At 45.7% G+C, this 18979-nt stretch overlaps 6 protein-coding genes across 6 annotated transcripts; 3 read left to right on the top strand and 3 right to left on the bottom strand.

The window, feature by feature from the left end:
• The first annotated feature begins 3909 nt into the window (after window positions 1-3909).
• On the top strand, window positions 3910-4359 carry LOC135181732 (histone H2B 5). The gene has a single exon (XM_064155060.1). The coding sequence runs from the start codon at window positions 3925-3927 to the stop codon at window positions 4303-4305; it is 381 nt and encodes a 126-aa protein (XP_064011130.1). The 5' UTR covers window positions 3910-3924; the 3' UTR covers window positions 4306-4359.
• Window positions 4360-5079: 720 nt separating this feature from the next.
• LOC135181736 (histone H2B 1/2/3/4/6) lies at window positions 5080-5553 on the bottom strand. The gene has a single exon (XM_064155065.1). The coding sequence runs from the start codon at window positions 5509-5511 to the stop codon at window positions 5131-5133; it is 381 nt and encodes a 126-aa protein (XP_064011135.1). The 5' UTR covers window positions 5512-5553; the 3' UTR covers window positions 5080-5130.
• A 235-nt stretch (window positions 5554-5788) lies between these two features.
• On the top strand, window positions 5789-6342 carry LOC135181728 (histone H2A-IV). The gene has a single exon (XM_064155056.1). The coding sequence runs from the start codon at window positions 5859-5861 to the stop codon at window positions 6246-6248; it is 390 nt and encodes a 129-aa protein (XP_064011126.1). The 5' UTR covers window positions 5789-5858; the 3' UTR covers window positions 6249-6342.
• A 4279-nt stretch (window positions 6343-10621) lies between these two features.
• LOC135181730 (histone H2B 1/2/3/4/6) lies at window positions 10622-11214 on the bottom strand. Its single transcript, XM_064155058.1, has one exon. It carries the CDS (start codon window positions 11100-11102, stop codon window positions 10722-10724), a length of 381 nt encoding a protein of 126 aa, XP_064011128.1. The 5' UTR covers window positions 11103-11214; the 3' UTR covers window positions 10622-10721.
• Window positions 11215-11434: 220 nt separating this feature from the next.
• On the top strand, window positions 11435-11884 carry LOC135181729 (histone H2A-IV). Its single transcript, XM_064155057.1, has one exon. It carries the CDS (start codon window positions 11450-11452, stop codon window positions 11837-11839), a length of 390 nt encoding a protein of 129 aa, XP_064011127.1. The 5' UTR covers window positions 11435-11449; the 3' UTR covers window positions 11840-11884.
• A 908-nt stretch (window positions 11885-12792) lies between these two features.
• LOC135181718 (histone H1.01) lies at window positions 12793-13537 on the bottom strand. The gene has a single exon (XM_064155044.1). The coding sequence runs from the start codon at window positions 13512-13514 to the stop codon at window positions 12855-12857; it is 660 nt and encodes a 219-aa protein (XP_064011114.1). The 5' UTR covers window positions 13515-13537; the 3' UTR covers window positions 12793-12854.
• Window positions 13538-18979: the final 5442 nt, after the last annotated feature.

Raw genomic sequence — 18979 nt, 5'->3', positions numbered from 1 at the left:
TTCAGTATCTGAAGAGGGCCTACAAAAAAGCTGGGGAAGGACTTTTCAGGATATCAGGGAGTAACAGGAAAAAGGGGAATGGAACAAATCTGGAGGTGGGTAACTTCAGACTGGACATGAGGAGGAAGTTGTTGAACATGAGAGTGCTGAGAGCCTGAAATGGGTTGCCCAGGGAGGTGGTTGAGGCCGTGTTCCTGGAGGTGTTTAAGGCCAGGCTGGACGAGGCTGTGGGCAGCCTGCTCTAGGGTAGGGTGTCCCTGCCCATGGCAGGGGGGTTGGAACTAGATGATCCTTGTGGTCCCTTCCAGCCCTGACTGATTCTATGATTCTAAAGAGATAATCTTCTCTGGTGCCTAAGAACACTCACTACAAGTTTCTAGTTTGACTATAGCAATGTTCAGGACATTCCTTCGCTAAATTGTCACAGCTCAAAATGGCAATTAATTGTAGCAAATCAGGGACTGGTTCAATTGATGATGCAGGGAGAAGATGCATGATACACGTCTAGCTGCCAGGAGGAAGAAAGGGTCCTAAGGAAGAGGAGTGGGGATGGGACAGTGCTGGTATTTAACAGCTTTTTGAGAACAAAGGGAATAATTAACAGGAGGTACTGTTAGATGTGTGAGGTGGATGGGAAGGAGGGTGGGAGAAGGAAAGAGAAAAATCGGCTAAAATAGACCAGGAGTCACCCTTATTGACATCTATGATGCTTGGTAGCAAATATGTGTAGAAACAAACGTAATAATGACCTCTATCACTCCACGTCAGCCATAGGCCATCTTTATGCAAACCGCAGAGAGCCTGCTCTGATTATCCCAGTGTCAGGTGTTTGAGGAGGTGGTAGCATGATGAGCTAAGAAAAATGATCTGTGCAGATCAGCTGTCAAGGATGATGTCTCAGAAAGTGTTTAGAAATGGTTGATTTTTTTTTTCTTTAATCCTCATACTTGTGCTACAATCAGTAACATACTAAATGGGGACAGATATGTAAAATTATGGATATTTGAAAGAGAAGATTGTATATCAAGTCTAATTCAGTAAAAAAAAAAATAAGTGGACATCTAAGTTCAATGAAATGTCATGGGGAGTAGCAAAAGTGCCTTGGGGTATGAGTGGCACAGGAATAGTGAGAAGGCAGGGTCATGCTGTCACCAACAAGGTGAATGCTGTGGGGTTATGTCCTTGTTGGTGACCCTTGTTTGGTATCCCTCAAAGTAAAGAATCACAAAATGGAAACCGTGTTCCTCAGAGTAAACCATCACAATAAAATAACACATAGTATCAGAGAGATGACCACGGAAATGGAAGTGGGATAGCTTGAAAATAACTCAAAGTAATCTAAAACTAATCAACGTGGTAAGAATTGCAGCCCTAAGAGGAGACCTAACAGGTTAATTCCAGAGCACCTCTGTGTAATGAGCTAGGCACCATTCAGAGCTTGTACAGAAGGGCATTATTTAGATTATAACCAAAAGGTGACAAATGAACAAATATTGTGCAGCTTTTATTTGTTGTAACCTGTACAAACCGCTGAAAAACTCCTCTGAAGGTGTGTGTTAGCTTTGCGAACAGCCTCCTGGGATTCCTTTCTGTACAGGACTGCCTTAAAGGTCAGAAGATAGATCTTGGCTATGTGTGCTGCCATGCACCAGGCAAGAACCTAAACACAGACTGCCAGACAATAATAGCGAGTAGGGCAGGGTTGGTGGCAGTGATAAAACACAGCCCTGGATCACTAAACATGAAGACGGAGCTGGTATGAGGTCGATGCAGCTAAGTGCAGCAGATGGGATGAAGGATGCACAGGCACAACATAGAAGGTAAAACCTGCAACAGCATAGAAGTTAAACAGCATGTAAGGTGAAAGCAACCCCCAAACTAAGAGGAGAATATCTTGGCAAGGTCTTGAGAAATACTCACAAGTCACTCTCAAGTCTGGCCAAGGACAAAGAAGGTCCTAGGAACAAGAAGAATGTTTTCTTTGTGGGAATAGAGTCTGAGTGGACGCAGAAGTACAAGCAGAACTGCAATGAAATCTGTGCGCACATATTTAATGTGATGGTGAATAAAGCGTTTTGCTCTGCGTTGCCCGCCCAGGATCGAATTTTCCATGGTGAGAAATCGGCACCTAGAACTCTGCTTCTGTCAACTTGTGGTCAGGGAATGAGTTACTCCATAAGATCTGAAAACACAGAAAAAGATAGGAAAGGGTCAGAGGGACAGGCTGGCTGAATATCTGGTCCTGCAGAGACAGGACATGGGCTGTTCTTGCAGAAAGATAGTGCTTTGCAAGAACAAAGGGGTGTTAAAACCCCTGCCTTCAGATGTGCAAATAGTTTTCTTTGTCCTAAAGAGGTTCCCATGTCCTTTGGCACGGAGCTAATAGATCCGTCCCGAGAAACGAGTTTTCCTCTCCCACCACAATTCATTTGGTGTCTAGAAAGGCATCAACCTTTGTAGCATGTGTCGCTTTGTTCTTTTACATGTCTGGCCTCCGTGAGAAGTACAATAAGCAACTCCCAAAGGAAAACTGATTTATATTAACTGGCATTTTTTTTAACCGTGCCTTCTGATAATCCCATCACTTTCCATAATATCTGAACCTTCTCTGCCAGACAATATGCAGTGCACAGTAGTGTTTATTAGGCAGAAGGCTTTGACAGGCGATAAATGGCAAAGCGGTGACATATCTGTAAGACTCTAACGACAAGAGGGGTTTTATTTAGATTCTTTTCATCTCAGAAAAACATATATCCTGGAAACATGCACCTTCCCAAGGGTACAAACCGTATGCAAGCATGTGTTCAGTTGTTTGATAAAGTGTTTGTTTCTGTCTGCGATGTTTGCCATTGTTTCGAGGAGCGGAGACACTTCGCCTCACCCCTAAGAAGAGAAAATTCATTCCCACCCAAAGCCAAAATATTTTCTCCGATGTTGTTAACTCTGGTACTTTGAAGGGGCTGTATGAAACTGTTCCTGGACGTGTATAACATAGAAAATCAAAGAATAGCATCCAATGTGTTAATTAATTGGTGAAGGGTGGCTTCCTTACTAAATCCATGAAGATGAGTTTGTGATACTGAAGGGAAGGGGGGGGGAAGTCGGCGGCCTGCTCCTTGTAGATTGATATGCCACTTGAGTCGGGTGGGAGGAAAGTGTCCCGGGCGGAGATTCCGCGCACACCTCGCACCTCCCTCATCCCCCGCCTTTTCTCGTCTCTCCTCTCCTGCTTTTCCGCTGTTTCCCGTATGAGTGAGCTTCGTAACAGCTCTAGGCACCAACAAACGGAGGGACTGAGGATGTGTCTGAGGAAGAATCTTAATGTTTGGGATAAACCGAGAAACCTACTGAGCAGTTCTCACACTTAAAATACTTCCATGTACAGTCGCTTTTCCCTCAACACCCAGCCAAGACCGAATTTCAGTACCAAGAGCAGAAGCAAAACAGCATTGCTGCTGGTCCCACGCCGGCTCTTCCGGGGCAGGGCAAGCCAATTAGGGTACAGCGGCCAGGATAGGGCTGGGAATCTGCACGACCTCTGTTTCCGCACTTACCGGTGAAGCCCCATAAAGGTTAATTTGAGGGATCAGGAGCGTGACATCTCTATTCTAAGGGTTCATAGCTATGGTATAAGAAACAAAAAATAAAGGAGTCGCTGACATGAACATTTCCAGAAAGTAAGAGCCAGATAAAACCCGCTGGTTCCCTGGGACAACGTGAATCGCTCTGATCCAATGGCAGTGCGAGGAGGAAAAACTCCGCCTATGATTCAGTGGCTTTCAGAGGTGGGGCGAGCAGGATTTGGCAGAGATTGCGGGGTGGCACTATGCTGCTATATAAAAGCAGAGGCCGGGAGCAGTGACAGTACGCGCTGCTTGCCTCGGAACTGTTTTTGCTAGCCGGTAAAGAGCTGCTGGTGTTGCCATGCCTGAGCCGGCCAAGTCTGCCCCCGCGCCCAAGAAGGGCTCCAAGAAAGCCGTGACCAAGACCCAGAAGAAGGGCGACAAGAAACGGCGCAAGAGCCGCAAGGAGAGCTACTCCATCTACGTGTACAAGGTGCTGAAGCAGGTGCACCCCGACACGGGCATCTCGTCCAAGGCCATGGGCATCATGAACTCCTTCGTCAACGACATCTTCGAGCGCATCGCCGGCGAAGCCTCTCGCCTGGCGCACTACAACAAGCGCTCCACCATCACGTCGCGGGAGATCCAGACGGCCGTGCGGCTGCTGCTGCCCGGCGAGCTGGCCAAGCACGCCGTGTCCGAGGGCACCAAGGCTGTCACCAAGTACACCAGCTCCAAGTAAGCCGGCCCTGTGCTTTTAGACTCGCTCTACCCAAAGGCTCTTTTAAGAGCCACCCACCTTTTCAGTAAATGAGCTGGCGCTGTGGCAGTTCGCCCGTTGCGGTCCCAAAAGACTTGCTGCGAAGCAATGCTACTGTGAAAACGCTGTCAGTTACAGGGAATGGGGAGGGAGGGGAATGTGTGCTAGTCGCTTCACCGAACCCATATCTTCCTTCCCCCCTCCCTTGCTCTAAGTCGTGCTGAGAATGCTCTTCTCCGCTCTCCGAAAGGGCTCCAGGAACCGGCTTGCCGTTGTCGCACGTTTTAAAGGAGCTTCGATTAGGGAAAAAAAAAGTTCATTAAACCTTTCAGACACTTGAACCGGAGTATCTTTTCCGGATAGAGAAGCCAAACAAAACTGAGCACTAGAAATTAAAATATAGTTCTAGAGGAATTTTTTTATTGGCCTATACCTGCATCATAAAAATGGATAAGGGACTGACTAGTGTTGAAACCACCTTGATTCAGGGAGAGAAGAGTTGGTATTTTTTTCTCACATTTCAGACTTTGGCTGAACAATGGCACTAAGGCACATGTTGGACAGAAAGTGCCCGACAAACATGGCAACTGAAACAGTTGGAAGACCAGACATAGCAGTTTGAGGAAGCCCTGCAAATGTATTAACAGTAACCATAGCAAGCAGGCACCGCTTGTCTTATCCTCCAAGTGTATGCACACTTGAGGTAAAACAGCTCTCATAAGACGCAGAAATCAAAGCTCTTTTACTGAAAAGGTGGGTGGCTCTTAAAAGAGCCTTTGGGTTAAAAGCAGTTCTTCGAATAAGTGTTTACTTAGAGCTGGTGTACTTGGTGACAGCCTTGGTGCCCTCGGACACGGCATGCTTGGCCAGCTCGCCGGGCAGCAGCAGCCGCACGGCCGTCTGGATCTCCCGCGACGTGATGGTGGAGCGCTTGTTGTAGTGCGCCAGGCGAGAAGCCTCTCCGGCGATGCGCTCGAAGATGTCGTTGACGAAGGAGTTCATGATGCCCATGGCCTTGGACGAGATGCCCGTGTCGGGGTGCACCTGCTTCAGCACCTTGTACACGTAGATGGAGTAGCTCTCCTTGCGGCTCTTCTTGCGCTTCTTGTCGCCCTTCTTCTGGGTCTTGGTCACGGCTTTCTTGGAGCCCTTCTTGGGCGCGGGGGCGGACTTGGCCGGCTCAGGCATGGCAGCACCAGCAGCTCTTTACCGTCGCGAAACAACAGTTGCGAGGCAAAAAACGGGTACTGTCGCTGCTCCCGGCCTCTGCTTTTAAAGCAGCGCTCAGCTACGCAGCGGCTCGTTAGTGCCGCGTCCCCATTGGTTGGGAGCTTTCCTGCCGGGCGACACGCAGATCCGACCTCTGCCATTGGACATCTCTCGATCCGCGCTCCTATTGGCTGCTAAGGTTACTCCCTTCCGTAGCCTATCAGAGCAGCCGATGTCGCTCCACTCCCGTACTATATAAGCTTCGGGTGCGGTTTAGAAGCAAGTGGGTGTGTGTGCTTCTGTGTTTTGTTTGCTGACTTGCGGCGATGTCTGGTCGCGGGAAGCAAGGCGGGAAGGCTCGGGCCAAGGCCAAGTCGCGCTCTTCGCGGGCCGGGCTGCAGTTCCCCGTGGGCCGCGTGCACCGCCTGCTGCGCAAAGGCAACTACGCAGAGCGAGTGGGCGCCGGCGCCCCGGTGTACCTGGCGGCCGTGCTCGAGTACCTGACGGCTGAGATCCTGGAGCTGGCAGGCAACGCGGCCCGCGACAACAAGAAGACTCGCATCATCCCGCGCCACTTGCAGCTGGCCATCCGCAACGACGAGGAGCTCAACAAGCTGCTGGGCAAGGTGACGATCGCGCAGGGCGGAGTGCTGCCCAACATCCAGGCCGTGCTGCTGCCTAAGAAGACCGACAGCCACAAGGCTAAGGCGAAGTGAGCGCAGCTGAGGCTAAATCGGAGGCAGATCGGACGAGGAATAAAATCAACAAAACAAAACCCAAAAAAACAAAAAGGCTCTTTTCAGAGCCGCCCACAGTGATCAAAAAGGGTTGAGTCACTCATAGTTTGATTCTGGTGAACTGTAGCAGAAACTTGTGAAGTGGTAAAGTGTCTGCTTGAGCTCTGTTCTTCCGCATTCCTGCCTGTTTGGTTTTTTGTTTGTTTGTTTGTTTTTTAGTTGGGTGGTTTTTTTTTTTTGGGGGGGGGTTGCTTTGAGTTGGTTTTGTTCTTTTCAGGGACGTTTTATTCTAAATGCTGCCTCAAAAGTGTGATATGCTAAGAGATTGCAATTTAGTTACTTGTTTGCCTTAACAGCTATTATTTTATCTTTATTAAAATATTTGCATGCTTTCTGAGAAAGTCTGGACATTTTAAACGTGTCTGCAGTGCTAATTGGCTTGTTTTGTATGATATTGCAGTAAAAACATTGTGTTTCCTATTAAGCAAACTGTCTCCACTCATAAATGCTCTACACTCCGCTTTCCAGAGAGTCTTATAAGCAAAAGCTTTATTAATGATCTAGGTTAGTTCTGTTCTGCTGAGTTAGTATCAAGGAGCAGCTAGTTGCTGTTACAACTATGGTCAACATTGAGTTTGCTGTCTGCCACAGCATCGACTTTGAAAAGGACACACGGCAAAGAAGAAGACAAACAAGCACACAAACACACGAAAACCCAACCAACCAAAACCCCACAATGCAATACAAAATACCAAACTGCGCTGCAGAAATCATGTGGTACTGGCAGTCACCCTGACACAATTCTTGCCTCGGGCCCCGTGTTGATTTCCCTCTATTGCTGCTTTTTAGTTGCTATCATGTGAGAAAGTCCCCCTGGCTTTCTTTGACAGAATTAACTGTAAGGGAATGGGGTTAGGCAGGACAGGGCGACCACTTTTAAACTGCCTGATGTGACATGCTACCATGGTGGCGGCTGCTGGCTTACACTGGGGCAAATCCTTTCACTTTTCAGTTTCTGACCGTGATGGCCGCTTTTCTCCACCAGATACAAGGGGTTTCATACCTGTAGCTTGGGAAGAGGGTGTGTAGCTTTTGGAAGAGTTGTTGCCCTTTCAGCAGGGACAAGCGTTGCCTTAAATTAGTTCATTTGCTTTGATGCTGTTCTGATTTCGCCTGATTCCGTTTTCTCTTTAGCTGGATTTCTAGCAGCTTTTATAGCCAGCCCCACAGTCTTTTGCCGTTTTTTTGCTGCATGTATTGCGATCTTGGTTTCCCTGGGGCCCTCCACGGACAGCAAGAGGAACGCTTCAGCCCGTCCACAGTTTTCCTAATCTCTGTTATTCAGCACAAGAAAAAGAGAGATGTAGGCTAAGATCTTTATGGGTCTAGTGTTAACCGAATTTAACTTTCCTGAGGCTAAGTGATAAGCTCATTCATTTGCAAGAGAGGCAGGACTCACTCCCATCTGTATCTCTTTCTTCTACATAGTGACTTTTGTCATCATCACAATGGAATCACTGGGCGTTGTAGCAAAATATGGGAGGACCCTTTGGAAATCACTGGTTACACTTAGCATTCTCTTGACCATCTATGAGAGGATTAAAATTTTGATTTCTAGGCTGTAGAAATATTAAAGATGACAATATTTTGATTTTTTTCCCTTATAAAGAAATGAATGCTCTAGTAACAAATGAAACAGTACAGAAGATATTATGATTATTGTAGTTACTCTGCAACAGAGAAATAATGGAGTATGTTTAGGCACTATGTACCTCTATCTTCAAGTAAATTATCTGGGGAAAAAAAAACCCAAACATCTAAGAAAACCCCAACCTTCCCTCCCAAAATCAATAGGGCTACATGGTATCTAAACTGAGAAGGGCCACAAAGCCTCAAATGTATGCTAGAATTAGACAATCATAAAATCATTCAGATCAGAAAAGACCTTTAAAATCGAGTCTAATTATTAACACATCACTGCCAAGTCCACTACTAAACCACTATTGTACAGTCAGATACTTTTATGAAGATCTATTGTAGATGTGGTTTATCAAACCCATATGTGGGAGAGGATAGATTTAGATTGGTTATTAGAAAGAAATTCTTCACAGTGATGATGGTGAGACATTGAAACAGGCTGCCCAGGGAAATGAATGCCCTTGTCCTGGAGGTGTTCAAAGCCTGGTTGGACAGGGCCTTGAGCAACTTGATTTTGTGAAAGATGTTCCTGCCCATGGCAGAGGTGTTGGAACTAGATAATCTCTTCCAACTCAAACAATTCTATGAATCAAAGAAAAACCGAGTAAGTGGGCACATTAATGTTGAAAATACGTGTATATGTATTTCTTAATAAGGCAAATGTGAACACTTGCTACCTCAGATAAGCAGATTCCGGGTTATTTCTTTAACGTTGATTCGGTTTTACAGGAGCCCTATGGACTAAGAAAGTGCAAACGCCAGTGAAAAAGGAACAAAGGAAAATTTGCCTCCCTAAGCAACGTGTGAATGGGATCACTTAGCAACTCTGACATGCCGGCGCTCCGGGCTAAGAGGCAGGACAGCAATGCACCACCTCTGACCCGAAGCCCCCTCCCAGCAGATCCCCACCCTCTCTCTTTCAGGCCGTTTGCTGATAAAGCAAATGCCACTTTGCAGTCGTGGTCACCCATCCAGTTTAGGGGGAGCGGTGTGGGAATTCAAATAAATGATGCAGATAAACCTCGATTATTCTGAAGCTTCCTCATGTCCCCTCTCGTTTATACCCTGTGCCATTTCAGAAAGATGTTGAGAAATGTGTTTTTTTCACACAGATGTTCTCAGGTGGAAGAGAGTGTAAAGACGGGGGGGGAAGAGTAAAAGACTTATCTGCCATCAGGATGTTATGAAAAGTGTTGCTCACTGATTATTTACATTTCAGAAACTCTCAAAGTTTGATTTTTGTCCCTTCAATAAATACACAATTAGGAGCTGCTAGTATAAGCCTGAAGTACAGCACATACACAACCTATGATATTTTGTGCAACATTTGCTATCAGTTAAGATGTTAAACACATATGCTTTACACTCACGTCACCACTTCACTTCTTTCGTGGATTTTGTCCCAGCAATTTCAAAAAAGGCAGAGTTTAATGTGCAAGGGAACATAGGGAGTGGAACTAAGGCAGACAAATTAGCAGCTAGGTTTGCATGTGTTCTGCAGGTCTGGTCTTCTGGTGTTTGGAGGCTACAGCTTTATGTAAAGATGTATTTCAAAGTGTAAAAAAGATTGTGGCGATGCCATTCCTATGGTAATTCTTGTCCTCTTTTCTGAGGGAGATGATTAAAGATGCTAACTCTGTGTACCCCAAGTGCACAAGGTAAAAACGACTTTATCATGCACAGCATTAGCATTCTACGTGCTACAAAAACTCAAGAAGGATGCATAAACAAGCTGCATGCATGTTGTCATAACTTTTATCCTGCACAAAGGTGGTGCAAGATTCTCTGTCTGAAGTAGAGAATTCAACCTGAAATCTCTGTTGTGTGCTGCCTTCATATCCTGGGAATAGTTTCCTCCCATTTTCCTATTTTCAACTACAAAAATCTACATTCAATGCAAGTAGGATGGCAAATTCAAACAGAAAAAAGAGCATGTACAATGGTTTGAATGGTCAGAAAAGTTGGGGGCAATGTGATGATGAATTTATGAGAGAAACACCACAGCAACATATCTTCAACAATTTAAAGAAATATATATATTGTGTATGCAATTTGTACAGAAAATCACACAGCTCCTTCCTCTGCTCCAGTATAGAAGTCACATTGTAAGTCAAAAAGCACAAAGCAAAGGTGAATGTTATTTCGTGCCTAACAGACCTTTTCTGTACGTATGCCACTAACTTGATTAAAAGCATCATAAGATACTTAAAATTAGCTGCTGGAGGCCGACTTCATAAACTTGTTACTGTAAAAATCATAAACACAACAAAATTATTTTTAAAAAATGAAGATAAACATAAGTTACCCTAACTTTAATAGTGGGCCCCCTTCACTTCTGCCCCCCAGGACACGGGCTACTAGCAAAACAGACTTCTGTACTTCTGTATAGTACTAATAATGAGACTACTGATAACAGATTATTAAGGTAAATGCCACTTGTTACTACGTAAAATTTTGCTGCACCACAGAGCACTGTAGGCAGCTCTCACTTCGGCCGCAAAACAAACAGCACCATCAAGTGGTAGATGTTAAATATAGCGATGAATTTTGCTTTTAACTTCCCGACTAGAAAACGGCTGAAGCCTTTTTATTCTTCTAAGACAAACGTGGTTATACGAACATGTTAAAAAAAAAAAAAAAAAAAAAAAAGGAACTTTCTTATAATTTGACTATACAGCCCTTTTAATGAAAAAGTAGGTGGCTCTTAAAAGAGCCTTTGGGTTAAGAGCAAATCTGGTTAAAGGTGCAGGCAGTTTACTTGGAGCTGGTGTACTTGGTGACAGCCTTGGTGCCCTCGGACACGGCGTGCTTGGCCAGCTCGCCGGGCAGCAGCAGCCGCACGGCCGTCTGGATCTCCCGCGACGTGATGGTGGAGCGCTTGTTGTAGTGCGCCAGGCGAGAAGCCTCTCCGGCGATGCGCTCGAAGATGTCGTTGACGAAGGAGTTCATGATGCCCATGGCCTTGGACGAGATGCCCGTGTCGGGGTGCACCTGCTTCAGCACCTTGTACACGTAGATGGAGTAGCTCTCCTTGCGGCTCTTCTTGCGCTTCTTGTCGCCCTTCTTCTGGGTCTTGGTCACGGCTTTCTTGGAGCCCTTCTTGGGCGCGGGGGCGGACTTGGCCGGCTCAGGCATGGCAGCAGACACAGGTCTCGCACACAACTCCACCCACGGCGGCAAAACCGAAGTCGAATATAAACGTCAGCCGTGTTCTACTTTTTGTAGACTGCTGTATGCAAATAAAGGGACTGCTGTGTTCACGCTTTGATTGGTCAGACCACAAACACGCGTCAAAATAGCCCTGTCCCCTTTCCTGATTGGTGAAAATACGATCCTTCTCCTCATTGGCTACCTTGAGAAGACCTATTTCTCAGCCTATCAGCGAAGGGACGAGGCGGGAAAACGAGGCTATAGCTGACGAGCTCCGGTTGTTTCTTGTGTATTGCTGTCGGTTGCTCGTTGAAACCAGCGGACAAACGAAAATGTCTGGTCGCGGGAAGCAAGGCGGGAAGGCGCGGGCTAAGGCCAAGTCGCGCTCTTCGCGGGCCGGGCTGCAGTTCCCCGTGGGCCGCGTGCACCGCCTGCTGCGCAAAGGCAACTACGCAGAGCGAGTGGGCGCCGGCGCCCCGGTGTACCTGGCGGCCGTGCTCGAGTACCTGACGGCTGAGATCCTGGAGCTGGCAGGCAACGCGGCCCGCGACAACAAGAAGACTCGCATCATCCCGCGCCACTTGCAGCTGGCCATCCGCAACGACGAGGAGCTCAACAAGCTGCTGGGCAAGGTGACGATCGCGCAGGGCGGAGTGCTGCCCAACATCCAGGCCGTGCTGCTGCCTAAAAAGACCGACAGCCACAAGGCTAAAGCCAAATGAGCATAAGGGAGAGGCGACACGTCTCTTCCAGAGAAAGTAACCCAAAGGCTCTTTTCAGAGCCACCCACAAAATCATGAAAGAGCGCACTTACCCGCATTTTGGTTAAAAAGTTGGAACATTAATTACTCAACCCATTTTTTTCTTTTCCCATTTTTATTAACAGTAATTTTGGTTTGATGACAGTAATGACGCTTGCTATGGTGTCGTTAAAGTCGTGCCAAAACGTCCTCTGAAAGCAGTTTCCGGGATGAGACATTTTCTGTTCAGCTATTATAACCCGCCAACAAGGGAATTCTTTCTGTGACATCTCCCGGCCCTACCCCACCCCTTCATTCTTTCTGTTTCGTTCCTGTCTCAGAGGCTGAAACAGCACCGCGGATAAGAGCTTCGGGGGGGAAGTGGGAGTGGGGAGGGAAGGAGAGCAGGCCGGGCTCTCCTCTGGCCAATCCTTGGGCAGGGCGGGTTTTTTCAATACTTCATGCTCTTTTTCTTTCTCAGCGGGAACAAAAGGAATGAAAGACATGCTGGCTTCCTTTCGGGTCATTAAGGAAACCCATCCCCTCCTCCCCCTCATGGATAAATCCATTTATAGACACGTCTTACGAGAAACAATACAGTAGATTAGACATGGCTCAGTAGTAGCGTGCCTGGCAATTGCATTACTTTTGTTAAAAAATACATCCTTTAAAAAAACATACATCCCATTTTTATCAAATTCGCTATTATAAAACGTTGCTTCCTCGTAGTCAAACCAGTTACTCATCAGAAAGAGGAAAAAACACGTACAAGTCTTACACTTCCCTGAAGCCGACGTCTTGCACCGAGTTCCTTAGCATTTCTTTCGGTAATTGTAGGGAGCAGGGAGGGGTAAATATACAATAGACCTTTTGACGACTTATGGATCCTTGCTGGTTACTGACCTCAGTGTCTCAGCTCCTTTAAGGAAAGTGTGGGTGGCTCTTAAAAGAGCCGTTGGGTAACAAAGTGTGTAGAGCAAGACTCTTCTGGGGTAATTTACTTCTTTTTAGCCGCTGCTTTCTTTGCCTTAGCTGCTTTGGGTTTAGCCGCCTTGGGCTTGGGTGCCTTCGGCTTCACCGCTTTTGCCTTGGCCGGGCTCTTCGCCGCTTTCTTGGGGCGGCCTGCCTTGGCCGCCTTCTTGGGGCTCTTGACTGCTTTCTTAGCTGCAGCGGCCGCCGGCTTCTTGGCCTTCTTCGGGCTCTTCTTCACAGCTGCCGCTTTCTTAGGCTTCTTGGCAGCACTGGCAGGCTTCTTGGCCGCTGGCTTCTTCGGCTTGGCCGCGGCTGCACGCTTCTTAGGAGGTTTTTCCTTCACCTCTCCTGGCTTCTTATTAAGGCGAAAAGAGCCGGAGGCGCCGGTGCCCTTGGTCTGCACCAGGGTGCCCTTGCTGACGAGGCTCTTGAGCCCCAGCTTGATGCGGCTGTTGTTCTTCTCCACATCGTAACCGCCGGCGGCCAGCGCCTTCTTAAGTGCGGCGAGGGAGAGCCCCTTGCGCTCCTTGGAGGCGGACACGGCCTTGGTGATCAGCTCGGTGACGCTGGGGCCCGCGGGCTTGCGGGCTTTGGGGCCGCCCGCCGCCTTCTTCGGCTTCTTAGCGGCGGCCTTGGCGCCGGGCGCGGGCGCATCGGGGGCGGCGGCGGGAGCGGTCTCGGACATGGCAGCAGCGTCCTCTGCGGAGCAGGCGAACACAATTGGGCTGGAGCGGGTCAGATGCTCGTATTTTTAGTGAGGAGCCGCGCGGTGATTGGTGCTTTGCAGAGCCCGCCCCGCTGCACGGCCGGGGAGCTCTTCGGTGTGCTCGATTTGTGTTTCTTTGGGCTAACAAAAGTGTATTTTCCTCGGAATTTCTGCCACCAAATCGCCCCATTTCCCCGGTGAGGGAGGAGAAGAGCAGGTAATTGCGTTCGGGAGAGTTTCCAGCCTCAAACACACGGAGTAAGTTAAAGGAGAAGCGATAAATCCCGTGTGCTGCTGCTGGAGAGACCTCTGAAGAGAGAAACTTTTGTTTTTCCTTGCAAATTAAAAATTTCCTTTTGACATAAACGTTACAGAAACGGCTCAGTCTGATTCTTTAGAGGGTTTTCTTGAGGTCAAAGTTGGAACCTGATGATTTAAAGCTATTTTGACAGTTTAAATTGATTTTGAAGAGGAGGAAGTAACACAAACTCCTCTTTCAGCTCTGAATATGGATTAAGAACCGGTTCCTTTGACCATGTGTTTTACCTCCTAAAACGCTAAAGTCTAGTGAAATAGTGTCTCGTACAACCTGCCACTGCTCTTTTTAGAGAATCATAAGCAACATGTTTATATCTGGGCATTTATGAGCATACAGTTGTTTTATTTTGTCTCCCTGGAATTTCAGTAGCAGGGAGGCAAACTTACCCTGCTACTTTGTGTTGGGTGGTTTCTTTCTTTTGTTTGTTTTCCATACAAATATCTACAACAATTATTAAGTTAATCAAGCTATTTGCTTCTCATGTTGTGTATCACTTGCAAGGCAAACATCATTTGATGTTAAAAAACTGCAGGTTTGTAAAAGAAAGCAAACTCCTAAAGTTCTGGTGACGTTTACTGAAATCATCTTTGTCTCTCAAGTAATTTAAGATGTGCAAGGACACAGTTATGGTCTTCCTGCTCAGAGAGCATTGCCTTGTTATGTATGTTCTCTAATAGTTGTGAAATTTTAAATAGTATTACCAGTGGGTGTCATTTTGTGTTTGTTGGAGGTTTTTTGCTTCTTTTTTTTTCACTCATCTCACATATTATGTCTACACAAAGGTTTATCTAATGCCAACTCTGAAATCCTCTTCCCACTCCACAGAGGAAAAAAAACACCTAATTTAGCATTATGCATTTTACATCCCTCATTGAGATGAGGAAATGCTGTTAGGATATAAGCAGAGCACTTTGTGATAATCCAAGTTTCAGAAAGGGGAGAGGTAGGCCATAGGTCGTTCCTAAAGAACCAGGAAGAATTCAATATTGATATCTGCTGGAAGATGATGCAGTATGCTGAACAGTACAGACCTCTGGAATAATAGTTCATTAATCTATACTTGATTATAAACTATTATATTATCTATCACTTTTGTAGTGCCTTTTGATTTATGAATCACAAAGACTGCGCTTCAGCTCTGCCCTCTAATTTCCTTTGATATTACCAGACAAAATACATGTTGTGAACACAGCATTTAAGCACATATCAGCAACCAAAAATTCAGATTGCATAAATAAGGTAATTTAGACTAAATGTAATCCTCTTTCCACCTTGTTTTTTCATTTACAGTGGCTAAATTGTAAATATTAATAGCACATAAAATAAGCAAACATTTATCTTTACTGTAAAACTTGGTTTCACTGAATGCAACATTATGGATAAATGCAATGAGGGCAGAAATTGCACCCTCTAGATGAAAAAAAAAGGCAGAAAAAATGTTGCAGGAAAAGTGCACCTGAGCTCTGTAGTGCTTCAGTGGAAAGATAAATGGAAGAGTAATTAAATTGGAAGTTTCAGTTCAAGGTCCTGTTTGTGAAAGTGATGTAATATGAAATAAGGATACAGAAAGTAAATGAGTTGTAGTGCATGTGGGTATTGAAGATACACTGTTCCAATTTATCTAGTTTTATATGTATCCTTATACATATATATACATATATATGTGTCTGTATATACACTTACATACATGTATACACATAAACATATAAAGCCCATATCCTAAACATGTTTGCCAAGCATGAATGTGACTTTTTATTGACTTAACTACATAGTGAAATAAAGTGATAATGTTGAGAGTGGATGACATTCAGCAGCTACCAAGACACTTCATAGCACAGAGACAGAGGAAAAATGTAGATCATGAATGACAGGTCAGCAGAATCAAAACTCTCATAGTCCACTTCTCTCTCTAATCCTGCTTTTTGAACTGATACATTTTTACTTCAGTAATTTTCACTGGAGGAGATTTAACTCCAGCCTTCGGTTATGGCTTCACAGGGTATTACTTCTTGTTTATTGGTGACTGAAAATTAGGTGGCTAAAATGATTACCATCACTTTTGTCCCAGCAGTTACTACCCTCTCCCCATTCCCAACAGAGAACCTCTAATAATACACATGACAACTTCTGATCTTCAACTGTTGCTGTCCACCACATTAAAATAAACTGGAATAAGCTCAGAAACTTCATGACACAGAAAGAAGCTATGATTTTTTTTTAATGGCTTTGTAGTAAACACACAAAATAACTTTGGGGGTGTAGAACTATTGCTTGGAACACATATATACAGGAACAACTTTTAGGAAAGTGAAGGTGCATTTGGCAATCTTTGAAAAGTTTACTCTGCAATCAGAGCAGGTAGTTTAAAAGGAATGGGCAGAGGTATTCAGGCAAAGAAAAAAAATGGCAAAGGACAGAAGGAAGTAATTCTGGTGTTAGGTGTAGCATTTTGTAGAAAGACTTCATAGAGAAGGCTCCACGTAGACTGACAGAGAGTTTGACTTTACTAATGAAACTGGAACGAGGCAGAATTTATCATTCATTAAAAGAGGAGAGTGATGTCAGGGTGTCTAGAGATACTTATGAAGAGAGAATCACTGTAATGCCTGCTACACTGAAATGACTTCAGTCCTTCTGGCCTCATAGGCACCCCAGCAGGTTGTACTACATCACAAACCTACACAAGACTGCAGTCTGAACCCTGCAAGTTGCTTCCCTTCAGATACTCAGGCCTGTCCAACTTCTGCAGATATTCATTAAGTCGGCTTGGCTTAAACGAGGAGATGCGTGAACCACGGCCGAGGACTGGCACTACACCTGAGAGCTATCAAACATTCCCATCTCCGGTTTAGGATCTGCCAGTACTTGTCCCTAAGAAAATGAGGTCTGGGTTATATTTAAATGTATTTGCAACAGTGAGAGGTAGCACAGTAGTTATTCTTCTCAAGCAATTTTTTGTTTAGAAAGCATTAGCATGAGGGCTAGCCACACAGATGTGCTAATAGGCTTCTAGTTGTTGTAGGTGAGTCCAGGGTCAGTCATTCTTGGACAGCTGGAGGCAGTACAGCTGATATGCTTACTATGCACCACAGCCCCTCTCCATCCTTAAGCAATTTCCAAAGAGACTTAGGTGAGGGGCTTTACATTATGTGCTACACTCCTGCATACCTGTTCCACAGGAAAGAGGTGTAAATACTCCCTGCTGTGATTACGCTCCTATTACAGTGTTACACCCATTTCTTACTTGCCCTCAGCAACTTCATCCTTCATCTGAGTTACATATGTAATAACTTATGTGAGCCAACCAGCCAGCACAGTTTAACAGCTTTTAACCCTTAACTAACCAACTAAGCTGCAAACTCACTGCAGCTCAGCAAACAAGTCTCTAGCCACATAATGTTGCTGTTCCTGATGCTACTGTTGGTAAGATTCCTAAGTGTATTGAGGCCACACAAGGCCTTATTTAATCCAGCATATTGATAAACATCTATAGTGGGCAATATAAACAAGGTAGGGCAATAGATGACTGTCCCCAGAGACTCAGCTTCCTGGAATGCTGCACACTCCTCCCTGTACTTTTGGTTAAGGGTTGGGGCACCTATTGTGGCTTCTCTTCATTACAGTCGTGGCATGCAATTTAGAAATTGAGAATCTATTGTCCAAAACCTGGATATGTCCATAGTTAGGTGGCACTGGGGAAAATGGCTGGAGAGGAGAGGAGCAAAAAGAGCTCTGAAGCAGAAAGCTCTTCTCAGAAGAGCTAATGAGAAAAAGAAGCACTTTGCTTTCTACTGTTTGGGACTTCACCAGGTTAACAAGTCTTTACTCCTCTCACACACAAGCAGAGAAAAGATCCCCACAGTTAGATATCAAAAAATCTGTGCTGAGCAGCTCACTTTTCCCACAGCACCCCAGGACTTGTATTTGCTTTCTGCCTTCCACTCACTCATGTGCCAGTGCTCTCTGTAAATGCTGCTAAGAGGGTGAGAACCATCTGGGAGCAGGTGGAGGGAGGTCCTCCTGTCATTTTACTTCTGCCCTATTGAGGCCTTATCTTGGCTATTGTGTCCAGTTCTGACCTGACCAGTTCAAGAGACACAGGGAACTGTTGGAAACTCCAGCAGAAGGATACAAAGATAATTAAGGGAATAGAACATTTGTCTTACGAGGAGAGGCTGAGACCTGGGGCTGCATAGCTTGGAGAGGAGAAGTCTGAGAGACGATCTGATACATACTTAACAAATACCTTAAGGGTGGGTGTCAAAATAATGGGACCAATCTCTTTTCAATCGTTTCCAGTGGTAGGATTAGGGGCAATGGATACAAACTGGAACACAGAAAATTCAGTCTTACCACGAGGAAAAACTTCTTTACCATGAGAGCAATGGAGCACTGGAACAGGCTGCCCAGAGAACTGTGGAGCCCACAAAACCCACATAGATGTGTTGCTGTGTGGCCTAGGTGATCTTGCTTTGTCAGGGAGGATTGGACTAGATGGTCTTTAGAGGTCCCTTCCAACCCTTACCACTCTCTGATTCTGTAATATGTGTCCAATTAATATTGTCCCTGCAGCCAGAATCATGTTTTGTACTTACAGAGGGGCAAAGTGTGCATGTACAGCTGGTCTGCAATCCACCACCTCCCTAGCTGGTGTTAAATCAGGTACTGATGTGACAGGCTTCCAGGTACATTTGAATTAGCAGATAAGCTGTTTTTCTGCCACTGAAGCAGTGATGGTGGCACCCAGACACTGCGTAGGCTCATCTTCTGCCATCACTGAGAGCCAAAGCACTGCGTCACACACCATGCAAAGATGCTCTCATTAGGTGATACTGCCTTGCTGGTTTGCATGGAGGTAAAGCAGGTTTTGACTCCAGATAATGTTGCTTGTGTCATCTTTCTAGAGCAAGAGTATCACAAAATAGCACTTGGGTGCCAGCAGTATAGGCTGGCAGTCATCCCATAGAAAGGAGCAAGAAAGTGTTGAAGAGCTGTTCAGAGTGCTGTGCTGCAGCTTATGTTTTTCACAGTACATGCCTTGCAGAGCTGCAGCCCATAAGAAGATCTGATAAGGCACATGGAGAACAGGGAGGTGATTCGAGGCAGCCAGCATAGTTTTTCTAAA

This window comes from Pogoniulus pusillus, chromosome 15, assembly GCF_015220805.1.
Source record: "Pogoniulus pusillus isolate bPogPus1 chromosome 15, bPogPus1.pri, whole genome shotgun sequence".
Taxonomy (NCBI): Eukaryota; Metazoa; Chordata; class Aves; order Piciformes; family Lybiidae; genus Pogoniulus; species Pogoniulus pusillus.
This window is presented reverse-complemented; position numbering and strand designations above follow the sequence as displayed.